General features: G+C 37.1%; 1 protein-coding gene across 2 annotated transcripts in view; it reads right to left on the bottom strand.

Annotated features, from left to right (window-relative positions):
• LOC127662774 (interphotoreceptor matrix proteoglycan 1-like) overlaps nt 1–22,884 on the bottom strand; it is a 35,970-nt gene extending 13,086 nt beyond the window's left edge. For both annotated transcript variants that reach the window (XM_052154087.1, XM_052154086.1), the window contains exons 1-12: nt 22,614–22,884; nt 13,762–13,986; nt 12,356–12,522; nt 11,119–11,147; nt 10,710–10,738; nt 10,585–10,628; nt 10,344–10,493; nt 9,956–10,014; nt 6,552–6,733; nt 6,283–6,471; nt 4,670–5,520; nt 4,180–4,269 (exon numbers count right to left, since the gene is read on the bottom strand). In XM_052154087.1, coding sequence (XP_052010047.1) covers nt 4,180–4,269; nt 4,670–5,520; nt 6,283–6,471; nt 6,552–6,733; nt 9,956–10,014; nt 10,344–10,493; nt 10,585–10,628; nt 10,710–10,738; nt 11,119–11,147; nt 12,356–12,522; nt 13,762–13,986; nt 22,614–22,680 — 2,082 coding nt within the window. In that variant the 5' untranslated portion in view covers nt 22,681–22,884. The remainder of the gene's footprint in view (nt 1–4,179; nt 4,270–4,669; nt 5,521–6,282; nt 6,472–6,551; nt 6,734–9,955; nt 10,015–10,343; nt 10,494–10,584; nt 10,629–10,709; nt 10,739–11,118; nt 11,148–12,355; nt 12,523–13,761; nt 13,987–22,613) is intronic.
• Between the last annotated feature and the right edge of the window lie 3,655 nt (nt 22,885–26,539).

The raw sequence follows: 26,539 nt of genomic DNA, 5'->3' as shown, positions 1-26,539 counted from the left end.
CTGGGGTTGCTTCAATTGTTCAGGTCTAGGCTCAGCAATGTTATGCGGCAGTCAGCTGACCAGGTTAGCCCATCAATGGATTTTTTCTTCCCCTGATTGCATGGGCATATTCCAGGATGACAATGCCAATATTCATCTGGCTCAAATTGTGAAAGACTGGTTCAGGGAGCATGAGGAATCATTTTCACACATGAATTAGCCTCGTCCTCAATACAAGATCTCGGTCTAAATGTATGCAACTCTCGATGGAAATAAATGTTGTAACGTTGCATAAGGTTGTCGAAACAATGCCACGATGAATGCGTGATAATCAAAGCTAAAGGCTGTCCAAGAAAACATTAGAGTGTGCACCTTTTTACTTTTGGCCAGGCAGTGTATTTAAACAAGCAGTAAATCTGACAACACTGGTATCATAAATTGTGCTTCTTTACCTCCTGCAATTATGCAAAAAAAAAACAAAAAAAAAAACAATTCCCAGCTTGTTTTGCAAATGGACATGCATGTTCTCGAGTTGATTGACAGGCGATATCTGTATCTAAAAGATAATTGGCTCTTTTACCTGTAAGGTGGGACTTCCTTTCTAGACCTGTTGACTGTTGAGCGTCCTAATTTCTGCCATTCATTTTAATAGAAGTGGCCCGTCTCTGCTACAGTAAGTAGTCTCTGGCAATAGTTCCCTTAGGGGACACACACTATGTGTTTTTCTGTGCTTTTGTTTTTTTTTAAAGATCGTTCTTCGATGTAAAGATCGTCTTTGTATGGAAGCTCAATTCCGCCACATGTAAAAAAAATGTCATGCTTTGGTATATCATAATTATGAGATGCAAATTTTATTTATGGCATTCAAAGTCATAATTATTAGATTTAAAGTCTCTTTTTGTGATAAGAAGTAATAATTATGAGAAAATAAGTTGCCATTAAGTGATTAAAACTAAAGTGATAATTATATAGTTTAATTGTTTTTCTAGAGATAGTATATCATATTATCAGATTAAAAGTCATGAGAAACTGTCATAATTATGACCTTAAAAGTCCTAATTATGAGATAATATGTCTTATTTCAAAGTTGTATTAATAGTTATTAATAATTGAATTGCTATCATAATTTTGACTTTTTATCTCATATTGTAACTTACTATCTAATAATGAAGATTTTTAACAGAATTTCATAATTCTATTGACTTACCATTTAATAATTCTGACTTTTATTCTAAAACGTATGACTTTGAAGTGAATAATTAGGACTTTTTATTTCAAAATGATTACTTAATATCTCATTATGACTTTTTAATCTTAAAATTATGACTTTTAATTTAATAATTATGACTTTGTATACAATAAGTATGACTTAGTGTCTCATAATTACCCAAATAATGCAACATATATATTTTTTCATGTGACAGAAACAGACTTCCATATATTTGACTGTTGCATGTCTCCCTGGTGTTTCAGTATTTTGTAGAGAGGCCCTGCACTTTTAAGATGTTAAAAGAACTTAAAAAGAAACCTGGATTCTGTCTAACTTTTTTTAAGTACAAGAAAGAATTCGGTCAGAACTGCACCTTAGCAAGCACAACTATATATTTATAAAAAAGTAAAGAGATGAAGCATTTAATTGATTAATGTATAAAGCATCTATAATTTGTATGTTAATGCATAGCATCTTTAAAACCAAATATACATTCAGTAAGGTCAATTTATGAATTGTTTGTCACTGAATTGCTTGCCGATTCACCACTTGACATTGGACAGAGAATGCTAGAGAGCAACAAGGCATAACAAATTGGGTCAACAGGGATCTCTAGCACTTTTTAAATAAATACAAATACTCTCGTATTTGTAGAAGCACAGATACTATACAGTAGAGGCTTGGGATGATATTAACTAAGCAGATCCTTGCCAGTACACCAGGAGATGTAATCTGTATTAGTAAGTAGAGCTGATCTGCCAGTCACGATCAACCTCTCACCTCTCGGCTGAGTGCCAGGGCAGAGCAGGTGTTATTGTTACTCACAGCACTTGTACTGACTCTCAATCAGTGTTACTGTCTAGCTGATGTCAGTGTTGTGACCTTTGATTGCAACCACAGGACAGAAGGACACTAACATATACAGTAAAAGTCACTTTCAAATAGGAAAATAAATGTTAAATGCAACTAATTATTGGTGTTTTTAATTTTTGTTAAGTATATTAAACAAATGGCTTCAATGTCATCCATAATAGATTAGGATTAAGTTAATTCACACATAATGATGTTCAGTTAAGATCAAGCTTTTCCTGTATATTTAATATTAGCATATTTGAATAAAGTTAGCATACTTTGCATTAATACAAATATTCTTGTTCTCCCTGTCCAATAAAGATGGTTGCAAGCCAAACCAGTAGAGACAGGGGTAATCAAGGACCCTACAATGTTGAGAGCAAACCTTGCAAAATATTGCAGCCACCTCTACAAAAGCTACCAATACATTGAATTATAAATAGGCAAAATGTATGTGTTTGTTGGAAAATCAATGTTCTTTTTTCAGAATGTTGACGAACATAACAGTAATTGAATTATCCTTTAAAAGCCCATTTATGAATCAATAAACTAATTTTATGGCCATTTCACTGAGGTACTTACCAGACTGGCTTCTGACCAGATTTTAGTTTCTGTGAGGTTTCGTTTTTCTGTTGTTCATGTCAGGAAAGTTTAACTGAATACTTGTTTTTGGAAATTGAGTTTTTGTCTATTGGAATTCACACCTCATATTTCAAAACAATTTAAACATAAATTATTTATCTTAAATGTATTTTATAGAACAGAACATTTGAATGCTGTAAATTGTACAAAAGTCTCTTTAAACTTTTCGAACTGTGTAAAGGAAATGATGAAAAACAAATAAATCTAGTTTGACACATAAGAACTGCCCATTATTTTAGACTTTAAGTCACAAAATTAACAAAATATGCCTCTTACAGAGTAAGATAGAAATTCCTCAAACCTCAAACTATATTCATTAACCTCTAATTTAGATAATTCTAGGCCTACTATTTAAGGTGGTTTACTGTAAATAAAAATGTACCTGCACTATGTGTTTATCCAGTGATCTAGCATCTTACAAGAGATTGCATTCACCCAGAACCATATACAAACAAAGCCACAAAAGCAATTTCAGTGTATTGCTTTTATTGCAAATGATTCATTGAGCTGTTAATAAATTCTTCATTGATGTTGCAATCTAACAAATAACATTGTTAGACTGATTACATTCCAGGATATGTTTTTCACTGAAGAACAATACCAAGCAATTTGGCTAGCTAACAAACAAAAGCAGTTTAGAGAAACAATAGTAGAATATTACCTGAGAGATTTTTTTTGGCATCATCTGTGTATAGTGGCTTTTTTAAATGCAGAATCCCAGTACTGGCATTATTACTCTTTGTTGTACTCAAATAATAATAATACAAAAAATACAAATGCATAATCAATGTGTTTACATGCACACCAATACATTCATAAATACTAAAACTAAGCTTAATTATAAAAACCTTACTGCTCTGCATTAACATGAGACTTGATATCATCAGGTTATTCTCTGCTTTTGATGCTATAACATAAAAAGGCATGCTCACAACTTTTGTGCACATTGAAATTGTCGGTAATGCCATAAAAGAGACTTCATGCTAAGCAAAATTGGGGTGGGCACAAATCTATGTGTGCCAATCGATTTTTTACTTTATCCCGATAAAGGAAAATGTTTACAGGTTACAGTTTACATGGCCACATACGTTGTCTGTTTATTAGGTTTGACCGATGTAAGATTGTACATAATGTATACACATGCTCCATTTTAGCATTTGATATGTATGGTTTAGCCAAATATGCACAAGTTCAACGTGCATATTTTTGTGTCTACTGAGATCCCGAGAAACCGAAAAAGTACAGAGCAATAAGGCAACATGCACTCAATAAAGGCAAAAAAAGAAAGAAAGAAAGAAAAAAGTAATAATAAGCAACATTTCAGGTTGGGCAGATAAGACGTTGGTGAGTGCAAGTGATTAGCTTTGGTTAATGCTGGTTAGAGAACTCATTGAGTAGACACTGTGATCAAAGAAATCAAAGTGATTAGAAAAAGTGCAGAATTTAGTGCAAAAAATGATTAATCATGCTTGTTAAAACCTCTGATGGAGATGTACCGGTATTGAGGCTAAAATCCTCTGTTCTCTTTCAGTCTGTGGACTAGAGGACTCAGGGTTTGGCGAGTCACTTGGTTCAAAGAATTGTCTCTAGTTGAAAAAACAAACAAACAGTTTTAAAAGATAAAAATTGAACTACGTTTTGAATCGCCAAACAGTGTTACATTTCTGTCCATTTTTCTGTGGGGTTTCTGTCTAAAACCTAAAATGGTTCAGAACTTAAAAAAAAAAAAAAATACCAATGAAAAAATAATGGAGTGCAAAATGCAGTCACCCAAAATGAAATGCTGTATAGAAAATGTCTATGAAATTTCGAACAATACAGTTCTTGCATCTCATCTGTCAAATCCCTGCAGACAGATGATAATGTTTATATATAAAATTTTCCTTGCACTCACTATGACACACCAAAAATGTACAGCTAACAATAAAGCGAGGATAAAAAGACATGTAGCAGGAGAAAGTCAAAGACAAGGGTTTGTTTACCTACCAGTTCGAGAAATGTGTTTTCCAGCGATTTGTACTCGGGAGAACTCTTGTTGAAAAGATCCTCTGAAAACATCATATTAGTCACACGTAAGCTAAAAAACACCACTAACTCTTTGGCCTGGTTAGAAGCCATCACTGAAGGAGTCGTAACATGGCCTAGAAGAGTGGCTGAGGATTGTGGGTGCTTGTCTTTTTCTGAGGGTAATCCACTCCCAAAGTCCTCAGTGTCTTTGTCTGACTGTTCTAAGTCCTCTTTTATGTCAGTGTCATTTTCTGTAACACCTTCACGTTGTGGAGGTGAAGAAGTCCAGAGCGGCTGTCCCTCTTCATCCAGGAAACTGTCAGACGTCACGTGTGAAATGGGTCCTGCAGCGCCCGTTACACCTGAAGAAATTGCTGCAGGGACAGTTGGTTCTGGAGTGGGTGAAGGTGACCCCTTCGGATGAAGTATCTCTACATTGTCAGGTACAGATTGGGACTCAACATGGTCACTGCGGTCAATTGTGACGGGCGACTCTGGGCTCTCAATTTGACTTGTAGGGTGTGAAGATGGACCTTCGGTAAGGGTCTCTAAAGGTTCAGTGTAGCCAAATGAGTAATCTTCTTGAAAGTTAGCTTCTTGAGGTCGCTCAGTCAGGGTTAGGGATGCCATGATTGATGATGTTGCCTCTGCTGGATAGGCCCCTGGTGTCATATCAAAATCCATTTCTGGCTGAGTTGAAGTAGATTTTTTTGCTACTTCAAAAGAATCCAAGTCTAGTGAGGCAGCTGTGGCAACAATTTCATTTCCAACATCCTCTTGGACTTCAGACGTCTTTGATGGGTAATCCACTGTAGTGGTTCTTGGAGATCCTTGAAAACAAAAGAACCAGTTTCAGAGAGTGCCTTTGCAAATGCATCTAATTTCAAATTAATAATTTCATTTTTAAGGCCTGTTCACAAACAAGTTTTTGCATCCATCTGTGCTGATTTTTCATTGTATTTCTATCTAAACATCAGTGTTTTCCTATCCTCATCCTGGAGTACACCCAACACCACATTTTGTACATCTCTTATTTGATAGCCAATTTACACCATGAAGTCTCTACTAACGAGTTGATTAATTGTATGTGTAGTGTTGTGTAATGCTGGAGATATTCCAGGACTTGGATTGAGAAACACTGTGATAGATGGATGTCTTTGACCGTTGTGCAATTTCTGTGCTTTTTTCCCCTCTCAGCTTGGGAATGAGCGCCACATTTTTTAGATGCCGTGTTAAGCTATAAGAACTTTTAAATAAAGACATGTACGCTCTGTTCTGTTAATTGTGCTTCATCTAGCTTTTATTAGTACAGTAACGCATATGGTGGGTTAGGCTGTCTGCCCTTTGGCTATCTAACTTGTGTGTCTACCTGTGGAAGTGGATGTGCTTGTACGGTGACTCTGAAACTTTGAAAGTTTTACCTCCATTCACTATAGTGTCTTCAGTTATTAGTCTTTCCTCCTTTGAATCCTCAAGGTAGGGGCTTGTGATTAGCTCTGTGGCTGGCTGCTCTGTTATTGCAGCCAGTTTGGTCACAGGGGATGATATATCAGGTACCACCTCCTGTGTAACAGTCCTTTCTGTCCACTTACCCAACCCTACTTTAGTTGTATCAGGGCCTAGATCTCCAGAAGAGAGGCCAGTACTCCCAGAAGAATTTATAGTCTCCTCAGAGGTGACTTCTGTGGACTCTGTACTAATTTCCCCAGGTAAAAATCCTGTTTCTTCTGATTCCTGAGTACTTGATCTTGTGTTCCCCTGCTCCTCTGCTGTTGGAGAGTCTGTACAGGATGAATCAGATAAGGTTAAATATTTGTAGTCCATGAAGGGCCCTTATATTGACTGTATTGATTTTGTGTACCTGGCTGGAAAGTAAGAGAAAGCACGTCCACAGGTAGAAATGTGTCCTCACTTAGAGCCTTGGTCACCATGCCCTTTAGGACTCCCTCCATGCCAGATTCATCAGCTGACACTGTGTCCCCTGTGGCCCTCACTCCATCAGTCTCAAACACCACAGCATACCATGCTGTTGAACCTCCAGCTCTGCTCAGTGTTATGAGGGGAATTATAAGAGCGGTGACATGGAGCAGTTGGAAGGCTCATAGTGTGGATGAATTCAGGTAAATTGTGACACTTTTTTACATTGAGTGGGGTATTTTCACTTGGTCACTTAATTTCGTTTTGACTGATCAGATAGCTCTTACATCATGTAAAGACAAAGTGTAAATATGGATGGATAGTGATATAAGTTGTGACTCGGTCAGTGTAAATGCTTCTGTTTATTCTAGTTAACCTCCGAAATGGAACGTCTCGGTTACATATTCTCTATGGGACACCGTCTGATTGTCTATTGATTGTCTGATTTGGTGCTATTTGCCCAAGGTTATTTTTACATAATTTCGTAGACATATTTTCATTTACACCAGGAGAAATGGTACATTGTTTTGTTTCATACCAATTACATTGCAGGAGAATATTTGTTTTAAATTTGAATTGTTTTATTTAAAAGTAGACATTTTAAGCTGTCTTTAGACATACTGTATGTTTCATGTTTGTATGATAAGTATTCGTGGAGTTTCAGTTCAATTTTGTGACGTGTATCAGATATTTGCTCGCGAACCCAGAGACTGCTGACAGCTCACCCTTTTTATTTTCTTTATTTTACAAAAGCACAAGGTTTTGTTGTTATTGTGAGTGTACACAAATAAAAGTAGACCCTTTATAGTCTCTAATGATGTCTTACATTTATCTTTCCCCCAAAATGACAGAGAATTTGATGTTGTTTCAGCTTTAATGACAAAAAAATCCTGCAGGTCGTGCCGGCGGGGAGTAAGCCTAAAAATTAATAGTCTGTGAGTGAAATTATGTAGAAATAACCTTGGGCAAATAGCCCAAACGAGATTTTAACCCCTTGAACACCCTGGTACAAAATCCATACATAAGGGATAGATTGACAGGGCATGCATATCACCAAGTCTTCTAAACGATGCCAATGCCACTAGTAGGGCCATTTTAATATTAAAAAAACATATCAGTGACTTTTGCCAAGGGCTCGACAGGAGCACCCATGAGTGCCTCTAAAACAACAGATAAATCCAATAAAGGAACACAAACGGGATGAAAAGGCATAAGCCAAAGTACCTTGTGCATATAATGAAAGACAAGAGAATGTTTACTGACAGAGACTCTGATAAATGCCTGCTCAGCTGCTATAGTGGCACCATAGATTTAAGCAGGAGATCTGCTCCCAAATTCCGAATGAAAGGATGCAAAATTGGTACATCCTTTCTTCTTAGAAAAATAATCGGAGAAAACACCTGTGCTTCAGCGCAATCTGAATATGGAATTTTTACAAAAAATGTATAAGCGTTCTTCAAATCTGTTGTCACAAACCAGTCCCCCAGCTGCACTTATTTGTCATTATTTGCATCACCATTCTGAACTGAAATTTCATTAGAGTGAAATTTAAACGTTTCAAATCTAGAATGAGGGAAAGACCAAACGGAGCCAATATTAACTCAAAGGCATTCCTTAACACAATACGCTTAGTTGAACTGCAAAACCATTGTGTGTAGATTGTACAGCTGACTAAAAAGAGCAACATTACTATCGCCACCAAAAAATAAAGCAGAGATGGCATTGAGCGTTTCTTTGTCTCGCCAGAATGCCCGTGTGGTCCACAAACAGGCGAAAGAAAAAAATAGTTAAAATACCTTGCATCTCTTGATAGATTACCAAAAGAATAATGGCACCAACGAAGGACTCAGTTGGGGAATATTCTCTTATTCCAGCCCCCTCGTTCTGCGGCTGGGCTCACTGGTCCATGCATAGCAGTTCGCTTCATATGGGGAGGGGAGAGAGAGAAAGGCAGAGGCCGCTCCTCCATTCTCCCAGAATGACACAGAAAAAGACAATAGGGACAAAAGGCCAAATTTTTCCTTTTCCAACAACAAATTCTTTCATATAGCGTTTTTTAATTGCGACGGCTCACGATATGCATGGTATCTCTTTTGCACGCTTTTTTCATCAGAAAATGGCCGCTGAACTGGGCCTCAGAGCATGTCTGATGAGACTAACATGAGGAAAAATCTGATCGTCCGTTCACACTCCAATATTCTCAGACACAAACTTGAAATCCCAAATGGTTCCCGCACACGAAGCTCCAAATCTGGACGGCGTAGAACTGGAACAATTGGGGATAACGCCTCGTGGTATAAATGGCGAGCCTCGAAAAGCGCCACTGTCCCCGTCGGCCCTTGACATAGCTCACTAGGGGCGTTGCTTATGCACCATCAGCCAATTAATTGCCGTGATTGTATAAGGGCTTCAGCCACGTGACACTCAGACGGTGTCCTATAGCGAATATGCAGCCAGAGTTCCTAAGAAAGGGAACAACGTTAGCATGCAGAAGAGCAAGCAATCATTGATTAGACACAAGTGCGAGCAATCATCGATAATACACATGAATGGAGACTGAACATCTCCAACTTAAAACAAATTATCTATAAGATAATCAATAAATCATATTTCGCTGTCCTGCATTAGCATCATTATGGAAGTGAACTCTATAATTGCAGAAACTGTAGGTTTGGAATAATAGATCGGATTTATATTCATTTTGTGGAGAAAAACGTATGTGGCCGAGTATAAATGTGGAATGTGCATTGAAATGATCGACACAACGTGTGACTAAATCAGGGTGCACACTGTGCCATTTGTACGGCCCTTTATAATTGTTGCTTGTCAGACTGTATTATATAAGTGAGATAAAAACCAAGGTACACTGTGCAATATCGTTTCAGATTGTACAATTCACATCATAGCCAAGACTTTGATCCCAGTCATGAACATCTCACACTAAGCAATCAAAGTCAAAGGATCAATTGAAGTGGCCAAAATTGTAGCGTTAACCTGCCTTAAGTGTAGAAAGTGTACAGATGACTATCAAAATGTGGCCCAGTTTAACTAAATTCACCCTGCCTGTGGCTATCCTAATTATCTTAATTTCCCCGAAAGATTCCCTCTCATTAAGCAGTATGTTATTGTTTGTTGTGCACATGATAAATATAAAAGTAACAGTAAAACAGAACATAATGGTACAGTAATTGCAGCACGGGTGTTCTGAATGTAAATTAGCAAATCATTTCTTCAAGTAGTTACCTGGAGCTGCCCCTGTGAAAAAGAATTACCCAACCAAAAATACAATTTTCAAGTTCAATGGAGTGTAATGTGTGGGTGAATCCCACAGTTCTAGCTTCAACTCACCGAAATCCCAACTCTCGAATCTCTTTAAACCCAGGAAGTTTGTTGAAAACATGCTGCATCTGCAAAAGTGTGTATGGAAATTCATGTTCTGGGTATATTTGTAACACATTCTGTAAAGTGTATAAAAATATAAATACATAATTACATAATTAATAAGCTAGGTACTGTAGATTGCCAGACATGCTATTGTACCACGCTGTGAATAATGTGCCATGGCTCTTGTCTTATCTTAACAAATCCAATGCCAGCTTTTGAAATCACCCAATTCTTGTTTGGCTTTGCTCACCTAATAATCTTTTCTTTGACAATTTAGTAAAAATAATCTGTCAGAGTAATGGCTAAGACTAAGTGTTGGATACAATTTTTTATTTTTTTTATTTTCCCTAACCTGCTCATGGAGACTACGAGTGATGTCTTCATATTGAGGGCTGCCTGGATCACTCAGAATTTGACTGTAGCTGGGGTCTACTACAGTCATGCCGAACTCCACAATGTGCTCTGCCACCCTCTGAGGGATAACATCTGGTGCCCCTGTTTCCTATCAGATCAGAGAATAGTCAATTTATTTGTTTTTATCTTCATCAGTATGTTAAGTGCATATTCTAAAAAGCACGAGAGAGTAGCCGTACACTGTCAGACTCCATGATGAAAAGCTCAGCAGGACTCTTTGAACCTGAAGTATTAAAGGCCAACAATCACTAACGTTTGATAAGATCAACCAATATTTTTGGTCATTCAGGTTGTAAGGACTTACATTTTTCACCTGGTGCAGGTGTGAGAGACCTAAGGAAAATTAAAAACATGTTGAGAAGGTATGAATCAATTCCAGAATGATAAATGCAATAATATCTTTTTTTTCCCTGATAAGGGAGTCGACTGCATATGAGCCCGGGTATGTGTGTGTGGCACTAAGACCCAAGTGTAATGTGTCTGGGCACTGATCCCTCTTATTAAAGTAAAGTGGATCAGGTCAGAGAGCAATGTTTAGCTAGGCCAGCAAATATGAACAAACTTTGTTTTTTAAAGGAAAGGCTGAGATTTTCTCATCTCCCACTTGCCAGGTGACCTCATTCTAGATATTCTGAAGCGTTTAGCCCCTAAATGTAGACAATAAATCATCATACCATTAATAATGCAACAAATAAGCACCCTTGAATTCTTACCTCTCCTGTTCATCTTGAGTATTCACTCTCTGTAAAGTATATAAAACACTTTGAGAATGTACAACAAGAAAATTCATTTATTAGATTAATAATATTAGCCATTTTTGCCTATATAGAGCTGTTTAGTTTGTAAGCCTAAAACCAGGAAGATAATTAGCATTTAGCGATTAGCATTAGCAGAGTTATGCGTTCCTTCTGAAATTTACAATGGGTTTTTAGAATAGCGTTTTTTTTTTTTTTTTTTTTATTATTTATGAGTTAATTAAGGTGTTTAAAATTACTTGATGGGACTTTCATGTTTAGTTATACAACAAAAATTACAGTCATACCTCAAACAAAAATTTTGTGTGTTTTTTAAAAACAGACGTGTTGCTAACAAGTTGCTAGATAAGGATTACTATGACCAAAACAATGTTAGTTTCCTTGCTTAATGAATCAGACAACTGTTGTAGCCTTATGTAGCACATTCGAAAAGCACAGTGGCTTCAGATTCTCATTTGATGTAGATGTAAAATATGTGTAAATTAAGCTGTAAATCACAATGTCAAAGTTTTTGCTGAAAAATTACTTACACATTGGGTTGTTTCTAAATAAACCTATCGTATGCCTTCAGAAGACTTGGAATTGTATTTTTCAGTAAATTATTCCTGTAAGGTCTGGTTAAATTATTCAAAATCTGTAAATTTTTCAGCAAAAGTCTTGATGTCAATTGTGCGTTTTGGAGTGCATGAGCTCGTTTATGGTAGCATTTAGTACTACTTGCTGTTTTTAAGTTCTCATGTGAACATGTGAGCAGCTGTGAACAAGCTTCTCTCATAGCGCCCATGAACATGTGAAGGATGTATTTGTATGCCTTTAGAAGACTTGTAACATGTCGCACAAGCCGCATGGACTACTTTTATAACACCTTTGTGTCATTTTTTAAGCTTAGAAGGTAGTAACTATATCCGCTGCCATTGTTTTGAAAAGACGGGTTGTGAAAATTCTACATCTTTTTGTGTTCCTCATAAGTAAGAAAACCATATGGGTTTTGAATGGCATTGCATTGAAGTGGGTGAACTATTCCTTTAATTTACTCATAAAAAAACACTATTTAAAAAAAAAAACTTTGGATATTCCCGAGGGAACCCACTGCGAATTAGTTTTTCCAGTTGGCCTACAAAGTGACGTCAGGACTAAACAGTTCTATTGGCAAGCCAAATTGACAGTATGGCAATGAATGCAAGCAACTACTCACACTGGCTACCATGGCAAGATGCTCCTGTGTGCTACTAAAATTTTGGGCCAAATCATCCATGCAAAGTGAGTCTCTCTGGCAGGCATACACCCACTGATGGTACTCCATGGTGTCAGGAACTCTGTCAAGAAAGATCCGGAAGGCCTCCCACACAGCTTCTTGACAAACTGTTAAATATCATGAGAATTATATAATTTTTGCCACTACCCCATCCAAAAATTGTGCTATTAAACTAAACATCTGTGATTAGGCACAGAGAGGATAAACTGCACAGCCCAGACCCAACCCATAAAAATACCAGGACACTTAAAATTCAAAGTTGTATCTATACTAAGCAATATTTAGTGTGTTGCCATTTTCTCTTGCCATCTCTTAATGCCAATACAGTTATCATTGACAGTGATTAAGACCTAACTGCATCTCTGACAGTTAAGAGAGTATATATGACTGATTCTTTGTATTAGAAATGATATCTACTGCTATTTGCTGCACTGTAAAAAAAAATATCAGGTAACCTAAAAATGTGCCACATGTGGTTAAATCAAAATTAACTTGTTTTATTCAAGCCAATGTTATTTAATATAATTTTAGGACACACTAACAAAAGTAATTTTTAAGTGTCAGGTCAGGTAGAAATAGTTTCTTAAAGGAATAATTTACACAAAAATAAAAATTGTCATTTTTTACCCTAATATTGTTCCAAACACTATGTTAGGCAGAATATTAGGGACTCAAAGCCTCAGTCTCTATGCATTTTCATTGAATGGGGAAACATTAGTGTCAAAATGCTTCAAAATTTCTCCTTGTGTTCCTTTACAGAAAGTCATAAGCTTTTGGTATGATACGAGCATGAGTAAATGACGACAGACATTTAATTTCTGGGTGAACAATCCACATTTTCACATTTTAAAGTGTTTAAAGCGATATCCACATCTAACATCATATTCTGCTCCCAGTTCAAATATACCTACAGTTCATAAATAAAGTTAGGAATTAGATTAGTTAGCTTAGAAAACAATCAATTTAAAAATGTTTAAGTAAAAGTGCTGAACACAATGTGAATGCAATAAACCAAATAAAAATTTTCAAAGGATGTTCTTTACTTGGTTGAACTTTCCTTACCTCATTTACTTTGATCTATGGAAACTTCAAAGTAGAGAAATATTTACTAAATGACTTAAAGAAGCAGGCAAGCCTTCTTTCTTGATAAACTAACTTTATCTACACTTGGTTCCCAGCCATATATTTATATTTTTTTGGCTTAGCTTGATTCTTCATCTTTCAGAAGGCTCCAAATGACTAGGAAGTTAATTATGATTTATGAGGATCTGAGGTGTTGTAGTCAAATTTGGCACTGATGCTTAATGCTCAATCCTTGGTGGTGTTTAGGGTATATATTGTCCTACCTCTTAGTTTGTAGTAGGCTTTATGGCTGGTGATGACCTCTGCCATTCTCTCCTGAGGACACAGTTTCACCCCTGTACTAAACAGCGCAGATCTCTTTGCTCTATGCCTGTCTAGAGAAAGTGAAACTCTGCCATCTGTCAATGGTTTGAAGGGCCATGGAGTCTCCAGGAAGTGCCTGTACTTCACATTTCTGATCCAGAGAATGAAGTTGTCAACGTTGAGATCTGCAAAGGTCACAACAACAGCGTGTGTTTATTGTTATAGGATTGGATTAAGTTTACCTGAGGACAGTAACACGAGGGATTGTATAATTACACTTGATTGCACTCATTCAGAGTCCATTTGAGACCCTTTAAGTCTACAATTAGTATGCTGAATGACCATTTAATAGGATTAGGCTCCCTAAATCAAGCAGTCAGTTAGATGTTAAGCACATTCACCAGATAAGAGTTGTAAATGTCTATGCTCTAGTTGTTGTTGTCTAATTGCCTTTGACTGAAAATCACATAATCAACACATAATGAGTTGATTGTTGCAACTGATTTAAAGGGATAGTTCACCCAAGAATGAACAATTCTGTAATCATTTATTGAACCTCATGTCGTTCAAAATCTGTTTGACTTTCATTTTGTGCCTATATCGCAAAAAAAGAGAGATTTTAATTAATATTGGGGTCCTTTTCAATACAATGGCACTTGATAGTGACTCACTTTAAATCTTAAAATATTACCCCAAAGTGTCATAACTATTGTCTGTGCAACTATTGCGGCTTATTTATAAGTCCTCTAAAAGCATGCAATAGGTTTTTATGAGAAACAACCTGAAATTGAAGTTATTTTAAAGTGAAAATCAAGACTTCCGGCATTTCAATTCAAAGTGTTTCTCTTCCGGGAAAACAGACCAAAATATTGATGACTCATCTTACACTGCACAGTTTTTTGTCCAATCAATTGCTCTCTAGAATGATAATGTCCCTCCCCCTGCAAATAGCAAACCTTGGTTTTTGGATGTGACAAAACTAAAGTCTATTCAGTTCATGAGTGCATGAGAGAATCCTTTTTTAAGCTTTGAAGTCAAACACTACAAACTGCCATTGTATTGAAATCAGTGAGAGGACACACTTCAAAAATTCCTCATTTTGTATTACGCAAAAGAGAGAAAGTCAGATTGATCTGGAATAACTTGAGGGTGAGTAAATAATGACAACATTTTTATTGTTGGGTGAAGAATTTCTTTAAAGGTGAAGTGTTCAATTTCTGCACTACTAGCATCACCAAATGGAATTTCACAAATAATTGCTGTTTTCAAACAGGTTTCCCCATACACTCCCTCTGTCTTCCATTGTTGGGAAAGCACATAGGTTTGTCCAAAACTCATGCCATTTGTTGATCCACAAGTTGACGTGTCCAACCTCTCAAAGTTTTTAAACTCATTGGGATATCAACCTTTGAATGGCTTATTACATGCTTGTATACTGTAAACATACTGTAGTTTGCTTGGAATTCTAATGTTTTCATTGAATGTTTGTTCTTGAAAAGTTCCTAAGACTAACCCATGCTGACACCTAAGAGTATTTATAATGATAGATTTCAAGGTGGTTTTAACTGTTACCCAATGACTTGTGGCCAGTGATAGAGGAGAGTTAATTGGGTTTGAGGTTTACTAATAAGCTTATCTATAATAACCTGATGTTTTACTGGGTCTAGTCTATTTACAGACCAATGAAGTTCAGGCTGGAAGATACAAATATTACAGTGAAAGGAACATTCCCTTAATTAAATTAATTCAGCTCATTTCATAGTCACAGTGTACACCTGCACTGCAAATACATCTAGAGAAGTTCATCAGGACAACTTTAGGTTGGCTTGAAAAATAATGTTTAGCTAGGCATTGCTAGCATGTTTTAGCATGTTGCTTTGCTAGGCTAGGCTTTATGATTTGGCTGCTAAGCAGTAACCAGGTGATATTAATATGGCTCTATGATGTTCTGGTGCAGAGATATGTTTATGCTACTTGGTTGCTAGGGTAATCCCATCTGGTTGCTAGGAAATTACTAGGGTGACACTAATAAGGCTCCTTGCTAGCCTGAGTCAAATGACCCAACCCGGAAGTCTCTACGATGTACTGGTGCAGAGATATATATTTTGATACTTGGTTGCTAGGGTAACCCCATCTGGTTGTTAGGCAGTTACTATAGTGATACTCAAAAGGCTCCTTGCTACCCTGAGTCAAATGAATGAAACTGGAAGTCTCAGCGATGTTCTGGTGCAGAGATATGTGATTTGTTACTTGGTTGCTAGGGTAACCCCATCTGGCTGATAGGTCTGGATATTCTGATCCGGAGATATCCATCTAAGCTCATTTGAATGGAATTCAATGGATTTTAGTTGCTAGGGTGAACTAATTGGTTGCTAGGGTTTGGCAAAGTATTGTCCAGCATGATATTTAAAGTCAAATAAGCCAAAGTTGAAGTCTCTACGATGTTGTGGTGCAGAGATTTGTGTTTTGTTATACGGGTTATCAGGGTGATCCTAAAAAGGCTGCTTGCTGGACTGAATGTAATGATCCAAACCTGAAGACTCTATGACATTCTTATCAGGAGATATCCATCCAACCCATTTTGAATGGTATGTGTGATAGGAATGAAATTAAACTTCCCTCACTTTCCACCATTATTTGTAGGAATTTAGCTCATTATTGGTTAAAAGGGGAAATAATGATCTAATCTCTAGGGAATATAACACAATTCATATCTAACACCCAATCAATGTATTCGTCCACTGATATGTTGAAGCTAGCATCTTTATCAATTCTGGAAGGAATATCACCTCGTGGCCAACTAAATTGTATCCTAAATTTAGCATAAACACTGTTTATAAGCAAGTAACAGGATCAGACAGTTTAAGACATTCACTTTATGAGCATGAAGTACAAGACACTTCTCTTTGAATACAAACAAGACTTTATTAAACTATTATTAACTATTCTAAACCTAATATATGAAGTAATCTAGCGTGCGCGCGCACACGCACACACACACACACACACACACACACACACACACACACACACACACACACACACTTGTTTTCTGTAAAGAAAACAAGATTTGGAATAATGGAAATGCAGAGTGAAATGAGCCCATTTCATGTCTCTATGACATTCTGATTGGGAAATATGATCTGACGAATTTCTTGCATTGACTTGTCATAGTAGGAAAAAAATCTCTTCCCATAGTACCCTATGGGGCTTTTTGAGAAGCACCACTAACTAGTACAAAACCATACAAAATTTCGGCAACTAACTTGTCCCGCAGTGTTTGCTGTAGGTTCACGAACGAGGTGTCAAATCGACTGGCCTGTTAAGTAAAAACGTGCTATGAATTTTCTAAGGGGTGGAGGTTACGGTGCATCCCTGGGGGGCAAAAAACATTAGCAAGAAATTTGTCGGATCATAACTCCAGATCAGAATGTCATAGAGATGTGGAACTTGACTCATCTGAATTAGGATACAAAGCACTTTTTATGCATTACCATGGAAACTACTTAGCCATGCCCTATCAACCATTTAGAGCACCCTAGCAACCAGCCCCACTGACTTCCATTCAAAAGTGTGATATCTTCAGATCAGAATGTCATAGAGACATGAAAGTTGTCTTGTTTTACTTGGGTCAGATATCAGTCTTCAAGTATCATCATGGAAACTACTTTGCAATGCCCTAGCAATATAGCAACCAAACCCCATTGACTTCCATTCAAAACCGCTTAGATGGATATAGCCGGATCAGAATGTTGTTGAGACTTCATTGTTGGATTGTATGACTCAGAACAGCAATCAGCCTTCTTAATATCACCCTGTAAACTTCCTAGCAACCACATGTGTTTACCATAGCAACTGTATTGCAAAGACCATATTTCTTTTGGTTGCTAGGGTGCTGTAAATGGTTGCTAGGGTGTGTGTTAGTAGTTTCCAAGTGGACATGTCTCTAGGACATTCTGATCCAAAGATATCCCTCTCATCTATTTTTAATGGAAGTCAATAGGGCTGGCTTCTAGGGTGCTTTAAATGGTTGCTAGGGTATATCTAACCAGTAAACAGAGTGATTCTTATTGACTGATTAATAACCTAACTGACAAGTGTCAATCCCCAAGTCTCTATGACATTCTGCTCTGAAGATATCCTTCTGAGCCATTTTGATAGGGTGATGTAAATGGTTGCGAGGGCATGGCTACGCCATTTCCAAGATGATACTGAGAGAAATGAGCCCGCCCCATGTCTCTACGACATTCTGATTGGGAGATATTGTCCAACTAATTTCTTGCATTGACTTGTACTATTATCATAGTAGGAGAACAATCTCTTCCCATAGTACCCTATGGGTCTTTTTGAGATGGTTTTTTACCCCCCAGGGTTGCAACATACCCCTCATCCCTTAGAAAAGTCACAGCAAAGGTGTCCTCAATAGGCTGGTCGTTTTGACATCTCATTTGTGGGTGTACATCAAACTTTTTCAAGCCAACCTCATAATAATAAGCTTAAGAAGTAGATCAGTAGTGGGCTCTTTCAAGCCAACCTAATGCATGTAATGAATTTAAATAACTACGTCAGTAAATTAATCATCAAACAATCGTTTGATTGTTAATAGTTTGGATCAAAATACATTTGACAACTTTTATGTCTGATGAAAATAGTCTTGCTTTGTTTAATAGCTTTAATAGACTTAATAGTCTTTCCAGTTGTTATAGCATAATCATTATAATTTCCCCTTTGCTCTTATAATTACGAACATTACCTGTAATTACAGATTATTTGCAACCTTCAGAGATGTTATGCATCTACTTTATATACTGTGTTTATTTATTTTGAGAGGGCATTTAAATTAACCTGAGCTTGAATCTGTACCTACATAATTACCAGGGCCACAAAATTCTGCCAATACAGATAGTTTGGTGGTTCTAGTTTTTCTATACTACCTTGTTTCAAATCTCTGGTTATTTAAATAATAACTTTATTTTATATCTATACATGTTTTTTACAAGTGGTGTTGGACTTTTAATTATAAAGATGCCCGAAATACACATGGGACTGCTATTTTGAAATGTCTGCGCTACCAGTTGTACACACTGACAGATGATTTGCTGAGAAAGTGACTGATTCAAACTGCTAACCTGCGCACCTGAGTTCACAGGTGATTCATGAAAAAGACCCGGTTCAAAAGAGTAAATTGTTCACAACTCTCTCGCGCTGGGTTTGTTGTTGCGTGCGGTCACAACAAGAATGGGTGAAAAGGGCTAATTGGTGGTGCATGCTCTAAAGATGTATTCAGACATCTTTAGAGCGTGCATGATTTTAAATTATTTTCTCGAAAATTATTTTTATTCGCATTTGCGACCAATTTAGTCGCAGTCTGGAGCCCTGTATTGGTGAAATCTGACATGTGAATGCCCTATTTATGCAACAATGTTTATTTATATTTTATTTATTTATTATCTAATTGTGGACCATAAACCCAGCACATTGTACGGTTTTGGCCATGATTCTGCTGTCTGAGATACATTTTTAATTATGTTGTAGTTAGGCAAAATCGGCAGTGTTACAACGTATAGTGTGACGCGTTCACCGACAGCCGATTAAAAGCCTTTGCGATGATCTTTAGCCTCGACGAAGTTCTTGCAGTGTCCGAAATTTAGCATCGCGATCTTATAGTGTGACTGCAATTACGACGGCCAGATGAGATAGTCCACTCATCTCTCGCGCACCAATTCACTGTTTTCAGATTAACCCCGCAGAGTATGCTTCAACGACCACGGATTGAGTGCAGCCAAAGACGCACGAAAGTGAAAGTGGCATAGAAGCGTGACCAAATTACATGGTTGCCTCAGTAAATGTGTTTTTTTAATTTTATTTTGAATTTGCATTTTAAAATACTATCGGTTAGGATTAGGGGTTGGTTAAGGGTAAGGATGTTTGTTTTGTTAAATTCTCATTTATCTTTTCAGAAACTATTTTTTAGGTTTAGGGTAGTTTTAGGTAAGGGAGGTGATTAGGCACTCTTATTAAAGGCCTATTTTACAAATCCATCTTTCATTTTTATTTGTTATACTTGTGATGGAGTGTTATTGGAGCAACAGAAATGCTGATGCCCTGACTTTCAGAAAAAAAAAAAACATTCCTCCGGGCAAATCTCGCTGTTTCGCTTCTATTCCGCTCCACTCATTTTCACTGATCAGGACAATTGGGACCACAGTCAGCTATGATGTGTATCGTACAGTCAAGCCATGGTTATCTCAATGCGTTCATATTGTACAGTCTAACGAGTAACAAACTTAAAAGACTGTAAAAATCCTAAAGTGTAGCAGGCTTTATTTATCAAAGATACAAATAATTATTTGGAACTTTCGTTTAAAACCCACTTGGCTCGCTGCCCATCATTTGAGCATGACACTGCTGATCCCCTCCAAGTCTCAGCCTCTTGAACAGCTCAAAGAGGTTGATCCATAATGTTATGCAAAGAAATTAGGGGTTAGACCAAAAAAGAAAAAGAAAAAAGAAATTAGAGTAGTAAGCTCAGGGCCTCTATTGAAACAGGCTGAATGTTTTGAAAACGGGGCATTGTGTGAGCAGCTGGTAAACTTCAGAGAGCTTCTTAAGACATTAAGCCGCACTCAGCAAGGGGCTCTCGCAGACTTCCCTGGACCTCTGTTCATCATACACAGATTAGCATAAGCTTGGTTAAAGACAAATTAGTATTAGCGATACAAGTGCAGTACTGTGAAAAAAGCTACACATACTTCTGTCTTTGATGTTAAGTTGTTAAATTTGAAAGCCAAATGACAAATCTTGCTTTGCAAAATCACTTCAAATATTTGATAGTAGTGTACCTTTCCTTAATTACAGCAATGTGTTTGGGACAGAGTAATTGCCTTGTGCATGAATGCGTAAGTGAAAGATCTGAAGTGGATATTCCCTGCTAAAATGAAAGGCATTGATGGTCACTGGCATATGTTGTGTTTTGGAAGCTGTATTCTGCACCAGGTTTTAAAACTAGTTTAATCAGCAAAATATCCTTCGTCGATCAGCTTATCGGGTGGTGAGACCAACATCCTCCAGCACCAAACCAGCATACAGTATACTGTACAACATCAGTGGCGTAATTTGGATCTTATGGGCCCTAGTGCAAAGAACCTTCCAACAAGGTTTGAAGTTTCCCATTTGGTCAGCCGTCATGGGCCCCTTTCAACCCGGGCAACAGTAGAGCTGCACACCCTGCACTACCCATAGTTACACAATTGACCATGGTCTAGCATGGATGTTCATTCTGGTCTAAACTGTTCTTTCTGCAGGGTTGTTTTTGTGTTTTGCTGGTTGTAAATGACTGATATAAACTTTAAAGTTAACATACAAAAACCATAAAATATTAAAACCATCAAAACAGCATGTTAACATACAATTGGGTGCAAAACTCATGAGACCAAACTGAATAGGATTTATTATTAATATAATTATTAAAACCTGGAAATTATATATATATATATATATATATATATATATATATATATATATATATATATATATATATATATATATATATATATATATGTGTGTGTGTGTGTGTGTGTTGTTAAGTGCTTAAAAACAATGCACGTTTTGCAATGCGTGCAACTGTAAACAAGCTTCTCTCATTGCACTCATAAACATGCAATGGATGCCAAGGTTTTCATTTAAAAAAATGCTTACATTTCGAGTTGCAATTGTATGGCTTCAGAAGATTTTCAATATGATGCTTAAGCCACATGGATTACTTTTATGGTACTTTTGGGTCCTTTTTCAAGCTTTAAAGGGAGGCAGTATCCACTGCCATTGTATTGAAAAGACAGACCAAAATATTCATTAAAGCATCTCGTATTGTGTTCTGCACAAGAAAGAAAGTCATGCAGGTTTGGAACGACTTAAGTACATAAGTACATTATGATATAATTTTCTTTTTTGGGTGAAATTTTACTTTAATTTAGATTTGTGCCAATTCTCTTTAGCAGAAATGTACTATTGTTATAATCCATCAAACTGTCACCTTGGTGTCAGATCATATTGAGCCTGCAGTCTAATTATTTGATAAGACACAAAGACACCTTGGCCTGGTGCCACATGTGACCCTACTTAGAGATGTTTGTTATGTATGATAGTGAGCTGATCACTCACAGAGATATGAGAGTCTCTGTGATCTCATGTGTTTCTGGGTCAGAGAACATCTGGTCACATCTGTATATGAGCAATTAAGAAAACTGATCAGAAGAATAAGAAGACAATTGCTGCAAGGTAGATTGAGTGGTCACCACTGATAGACCAGAGTGACTGATTTGATAATCTGGTCTACTGCAGTCTATGGGTTTTCTGTGCACATGTGCAGACATGAGGGGAAACAATGCTAATTGAACAGTGCTTCTGGAATGAACAAGGCCCCACAGTAAAGCTACAAGCCAGGAAAGATTAGCGTTCCACACGGCCACAAACAGAATGCCTTTTGTTTCTCTCTCCTAATGAATGGAGCCTCTGAACACTGGAGCCAAACTAGAGGCACACCTTACTTGAAATGCAATTTTGACATACCAAAAACGAAGCACTAATGGGCAGGGTTTCTTTCATGTACTTTATAAATTGGCTTCTAAAATATTAAAATGCTAATTTGGATCACAGGAGGGGAGAAGATTCCATTGTATAAGGCATCAGTATATAAACTGGTCTCAGACATATTACAATTCCAGAGGACCTGCCTTTGGTGAAGTCTTTACCAAGACAGCATATAAACGAAACAAGAAAACACAATTCGTCTTCCCCACAAACACTGGCTTACCTTTGATTCTGGTGGCTTGCAGGGTAAACAAGAACAGAATGAGAAATAATCCTGTTTTCAATGGCATGTTGCTGTAGATTATGCCCTTTTGGATGTAAAGTCACTCATTTGGAAATAACTGTAAGTTGTCCACGTTGATTTATCTCACGTTCAAGGGTGAGAGAGTTCCAGTGATTATGTGTCCGGGCTTCCATGGAAGGGGCTATGTAAGGGCACTAGGTTTAGGAGTATTCCACAACAATGTTACAGGTTCTTGGGTGCAGATTTGTTACCTGAGGGTTGTAGTGGTGGTTGGTCTCTGCTGAGGCTATAAATTCTAAGTGTGTAAGTAGTTGAGTGAAAGATGCTCTTCAGGGTGTGAGAGGAAGGTTAAGGTTAAAAATGTTTCCTCTTTTTCTGGACTAATCTGTTTACCTCTCGCTCACTTCTAATCCCTGAGGACTCACGTGGTGAACTGTCCTCATCTTGTTAGTAGCCTTCTGGACCAACATCTGTTAGCAGGACACCTCCATACTTCAGTCCCAAGCCATTAGACCAGCTTGCTATCTCTCTATCTCTTTTCAGTCCACCCTGTACCCATGTCTGTCAGCGTGGCCCACTCAACACAAGTTTCTCTGCCCTCTGCCAGCTTTTGTGGCTGCCAAGTTGAAATGCTGTATTCTACTCCTCCTTTTATGGACATCAGGCACTGCCCTTTCTCTGATCATAGGGCCAGATCTGTATACTGTGTGTGTTGTCGTACTCTTGTGGTGCATGTTGGTCCCCAGGCCCACTGCTTGAGCTGGGAAGAGGATTACACAGTCCCTGCTTATTAAATTTCTCAGCCCTAAATAAGTCTCCACTGCCCAAATCCAGTCAAGAACTTCCACAGCACTGGACCGTACATTTGTTGAACCTCCAACTCTCAAGCGATAATGAGAACAGGCTGGTGGCCATTTGTAACCAGCAGAAACCCCTCTGGGGATTTTTTAAATGTAATGATTTTTTACCTAGTTAGGGCTCTGAATAAGGGTCTGTTTTTTTTTCACATGCGCCCTGGAAAGAACCATCTCTTCTCATGGATATCTTTGAGCATGTATTTACATTCTAAAGAAATGTTGAATATCCTATATGTATCACACTAATAATAACACTGTATCTGAAAACATCTGTAAAAAGATCAAATAATAAAAAACAAACAATTAAAAATGAGTACAAATAAATATTATAAAATATAATAATGAAATATATATAATACTATAATTCCATTACATTTTAAAATGGCATAAAAAAACACAAACTGTCATTTATTTTTGAGACTAAGGTTATCATGAGGTCTCAAATAATTATGGTAACCATGGTTTCCACCAAATAACCATGGTTTATTTCAGTTATTGTAACAACTAATACATTTTCTCTCTATCATAAAATCGCTATAAATAATGTTTTGTTTATTTGTTATAATAACAATATCACTAATGGCATTCACTAATTTCGCCGCCGGCCCACCGGAAAAAGTCCCCGCTTCTCCCGATGGCCAGTCCGCATCTGGTGGAAACTGTAGTTACTGTGATCAATTTGTAAGTATTCTTAGACTATAATTTGTGTGTGGTCATTTACATCAAAATGTCTTCTAATGATTGCAGTTGTTTATTAACCCTGTAACGCAGTGTGTATCAAATATGATACACAATGTTTGAAGGCTCCAGTTTCACTCTCTGTTCAAGCAAATTAGCCAAACAACCAACGGTATATAAGTTTCTCATGTTTATGTCACCATCTAATGGTTATTTGTAAAAAAAAAAAATATGGTTTTAATGTTTTAATTCGGTCAGTTATAAATGGTGGCAGACTTGCCAAAAGTGACTCAAAAAAATGTTCAAGGTAACATTATAATTAAAGTTACAGACATTTTTTGACAATAAATGTTTGCTTTATAAGACTAGCCTATCGTTATTTCAAAGCACTATATTTATGATAATAAATAACTTTGTTCAAATGATTGTTATCAAATTTGATACATTAGGCTTTATGGGTTAAATATGCAATTAGCCCTCTGTTATGTATCTAACACAAATGTATCTGACAGACATATTAAACGTGTTATATTTATAATTGTATTGTTCTTTCCTCATGAAAGACTAAATAGTGAACTGTGTTATACAGTAATAAAAAAAAAAAGAGAATTATTATATTTGTTTTTAGAGGGCAAAAAGTTATCTCAGATTTGTTTCAGTAATCTTCTATAATATTTTGACTGTCCAGATGGGCTGGTTTGAGTATTTCTGTAACTGCTGATCTCCTGGGACTTTCACACACAACAGTCTCTAGAATTTACTCAGAATGGTGCCAAAAACAAAAAAATATTCAGTGAGCGGCAGATCTGTGGATGAAATGCCTTGTTGCTGAAAGAGGTCAACAGAGAATGGCCAGACTGTTTTGAACTGACAAAGTCTACGGTAACTCAGATATCCACTCTGTATAATTGTGGTGAGAAGAATATCATCTCTGAATGCAATGTTTTGGTGACAAGGGGGACCTACACAAAATATTAGGCAGAAGGTTTTAATGTTGTGGCTGATCGGTGAGTATATATATATATATATATATATACACACACACATATATATATAAATCTAATTTAGCCCAGAGGAAACAAAACAAAATAGTCAAAAGGACAGGAAAAAGAGATTTAATTACCTAATGTGACATTTAAATGCTGTGGAAGAAGATAAAAAAATTTTGTAAAATCACAAAATGGGATACACTTATCTGGGAAACTGAATGCAGGAAAAAGCATAATGTATGAAATATGATACATAAAAAAACATGTGCAAAATAATTTGTTTCAGACAATGAATTAATATAGATTTATATTGAATTCATATGTCAGGCTTTACAGGATTAAAGGGCTAGTTTACCCAAAAAGGAATTTTATTATTTTACTCACTTCCTGGTTGTATCCAAAGCCATATGAATTTTTTCTGTGAATCACAAAAGATGTTCAGTGGACAGCCTCAGTCACCATTCACTTTCATTGCATGGAAAAGAAAATGCAAAGAAAATGAATAGTGGCTGAGGCTAATATCCTGCCGAACATCTCTTTATGTGTTCCACGGAAAAAAGAAAGCCACATGGGTTTGGAACAACTCAAGTGTTAATACATGATGACAAAATGTTTATTTTTGGGTGAGATGTCCCTTTCAGGATCATATATCAGCCAGATGGAAAAGGGGAGAGGGAAATAGTGAGGTGGAGCAACAGTGAGAGAGAGAGTGGAGAGAGGAGAGAGAAAAAACTAATTGCTTGTCGGTTCCCAGGATCGCATGGTCCTCGATCACACCTCCACCCTCTGGAGGATGACAGCCGCTCCTCCGCGTCAGAGAGCAGCGAGTCCTCCGAACCCCTTGTGGATGGAACGCTCCTCCACATTCTGGTGGCCGGTAGTGGTGAGGACTCCCTCCTCCTTCCCGGGTTCCGGCACCAATGTAAAAGGGGGGATTAAAATGGGAAATGAGGAGGTGGCAACCGACTGAACATTCAAAGTAATATTTAATGTAAAATTAAAACAAAGACACAAAACACAAATGCACACGACGACAGCTGCGTGTGGCTCTCTCTCTCCCAAACTGCCGCATCCGGCTGCCTTTATCTCTCTCCTCGGCTGATTAGCCAGATTGGAGGCTGGGCGTGCATAGTCACAGCTAGTCCCGCCCTCCTCCTCATCACAGAATACTTTTGGATTACTTCTGAATTTATTCTTGTTTATTTGATGTCACCTGCATTTCAGTAGTATAAGCTTTTTTATTAATGTTTAATGCTTACCGACATAATGGTGCTGAAATATATAGTAAAATAGTAATAAATTTACTTAATTGATCAAAATATGAGAATGTATATACTTTTTTGTTTTACTTGCTATTTGTTTGTTTCTGAATTAAATAAAA

Source organism: Xyrauchen texanus, chromosome 22, assembly GCF_025860055.1.
Source record: "Xyrauchen texanus isolate HMW12.3.18 chromosome 22, RBS_HiC_50CHRs, whole genome shotgun sequence".
In the NCBI taxonomy this organism is placed as follows: Eukaryota; Metazoa; Chordata; class Actinopteri; order Cypriniformes; family Catostomidae; genus Xyrauchen; species Xyrauchen texanus.
Note: the sequence above shows the minus strand (reverse complement) of the source record. Positions and strands in the feature narration are given on the sequence as shown.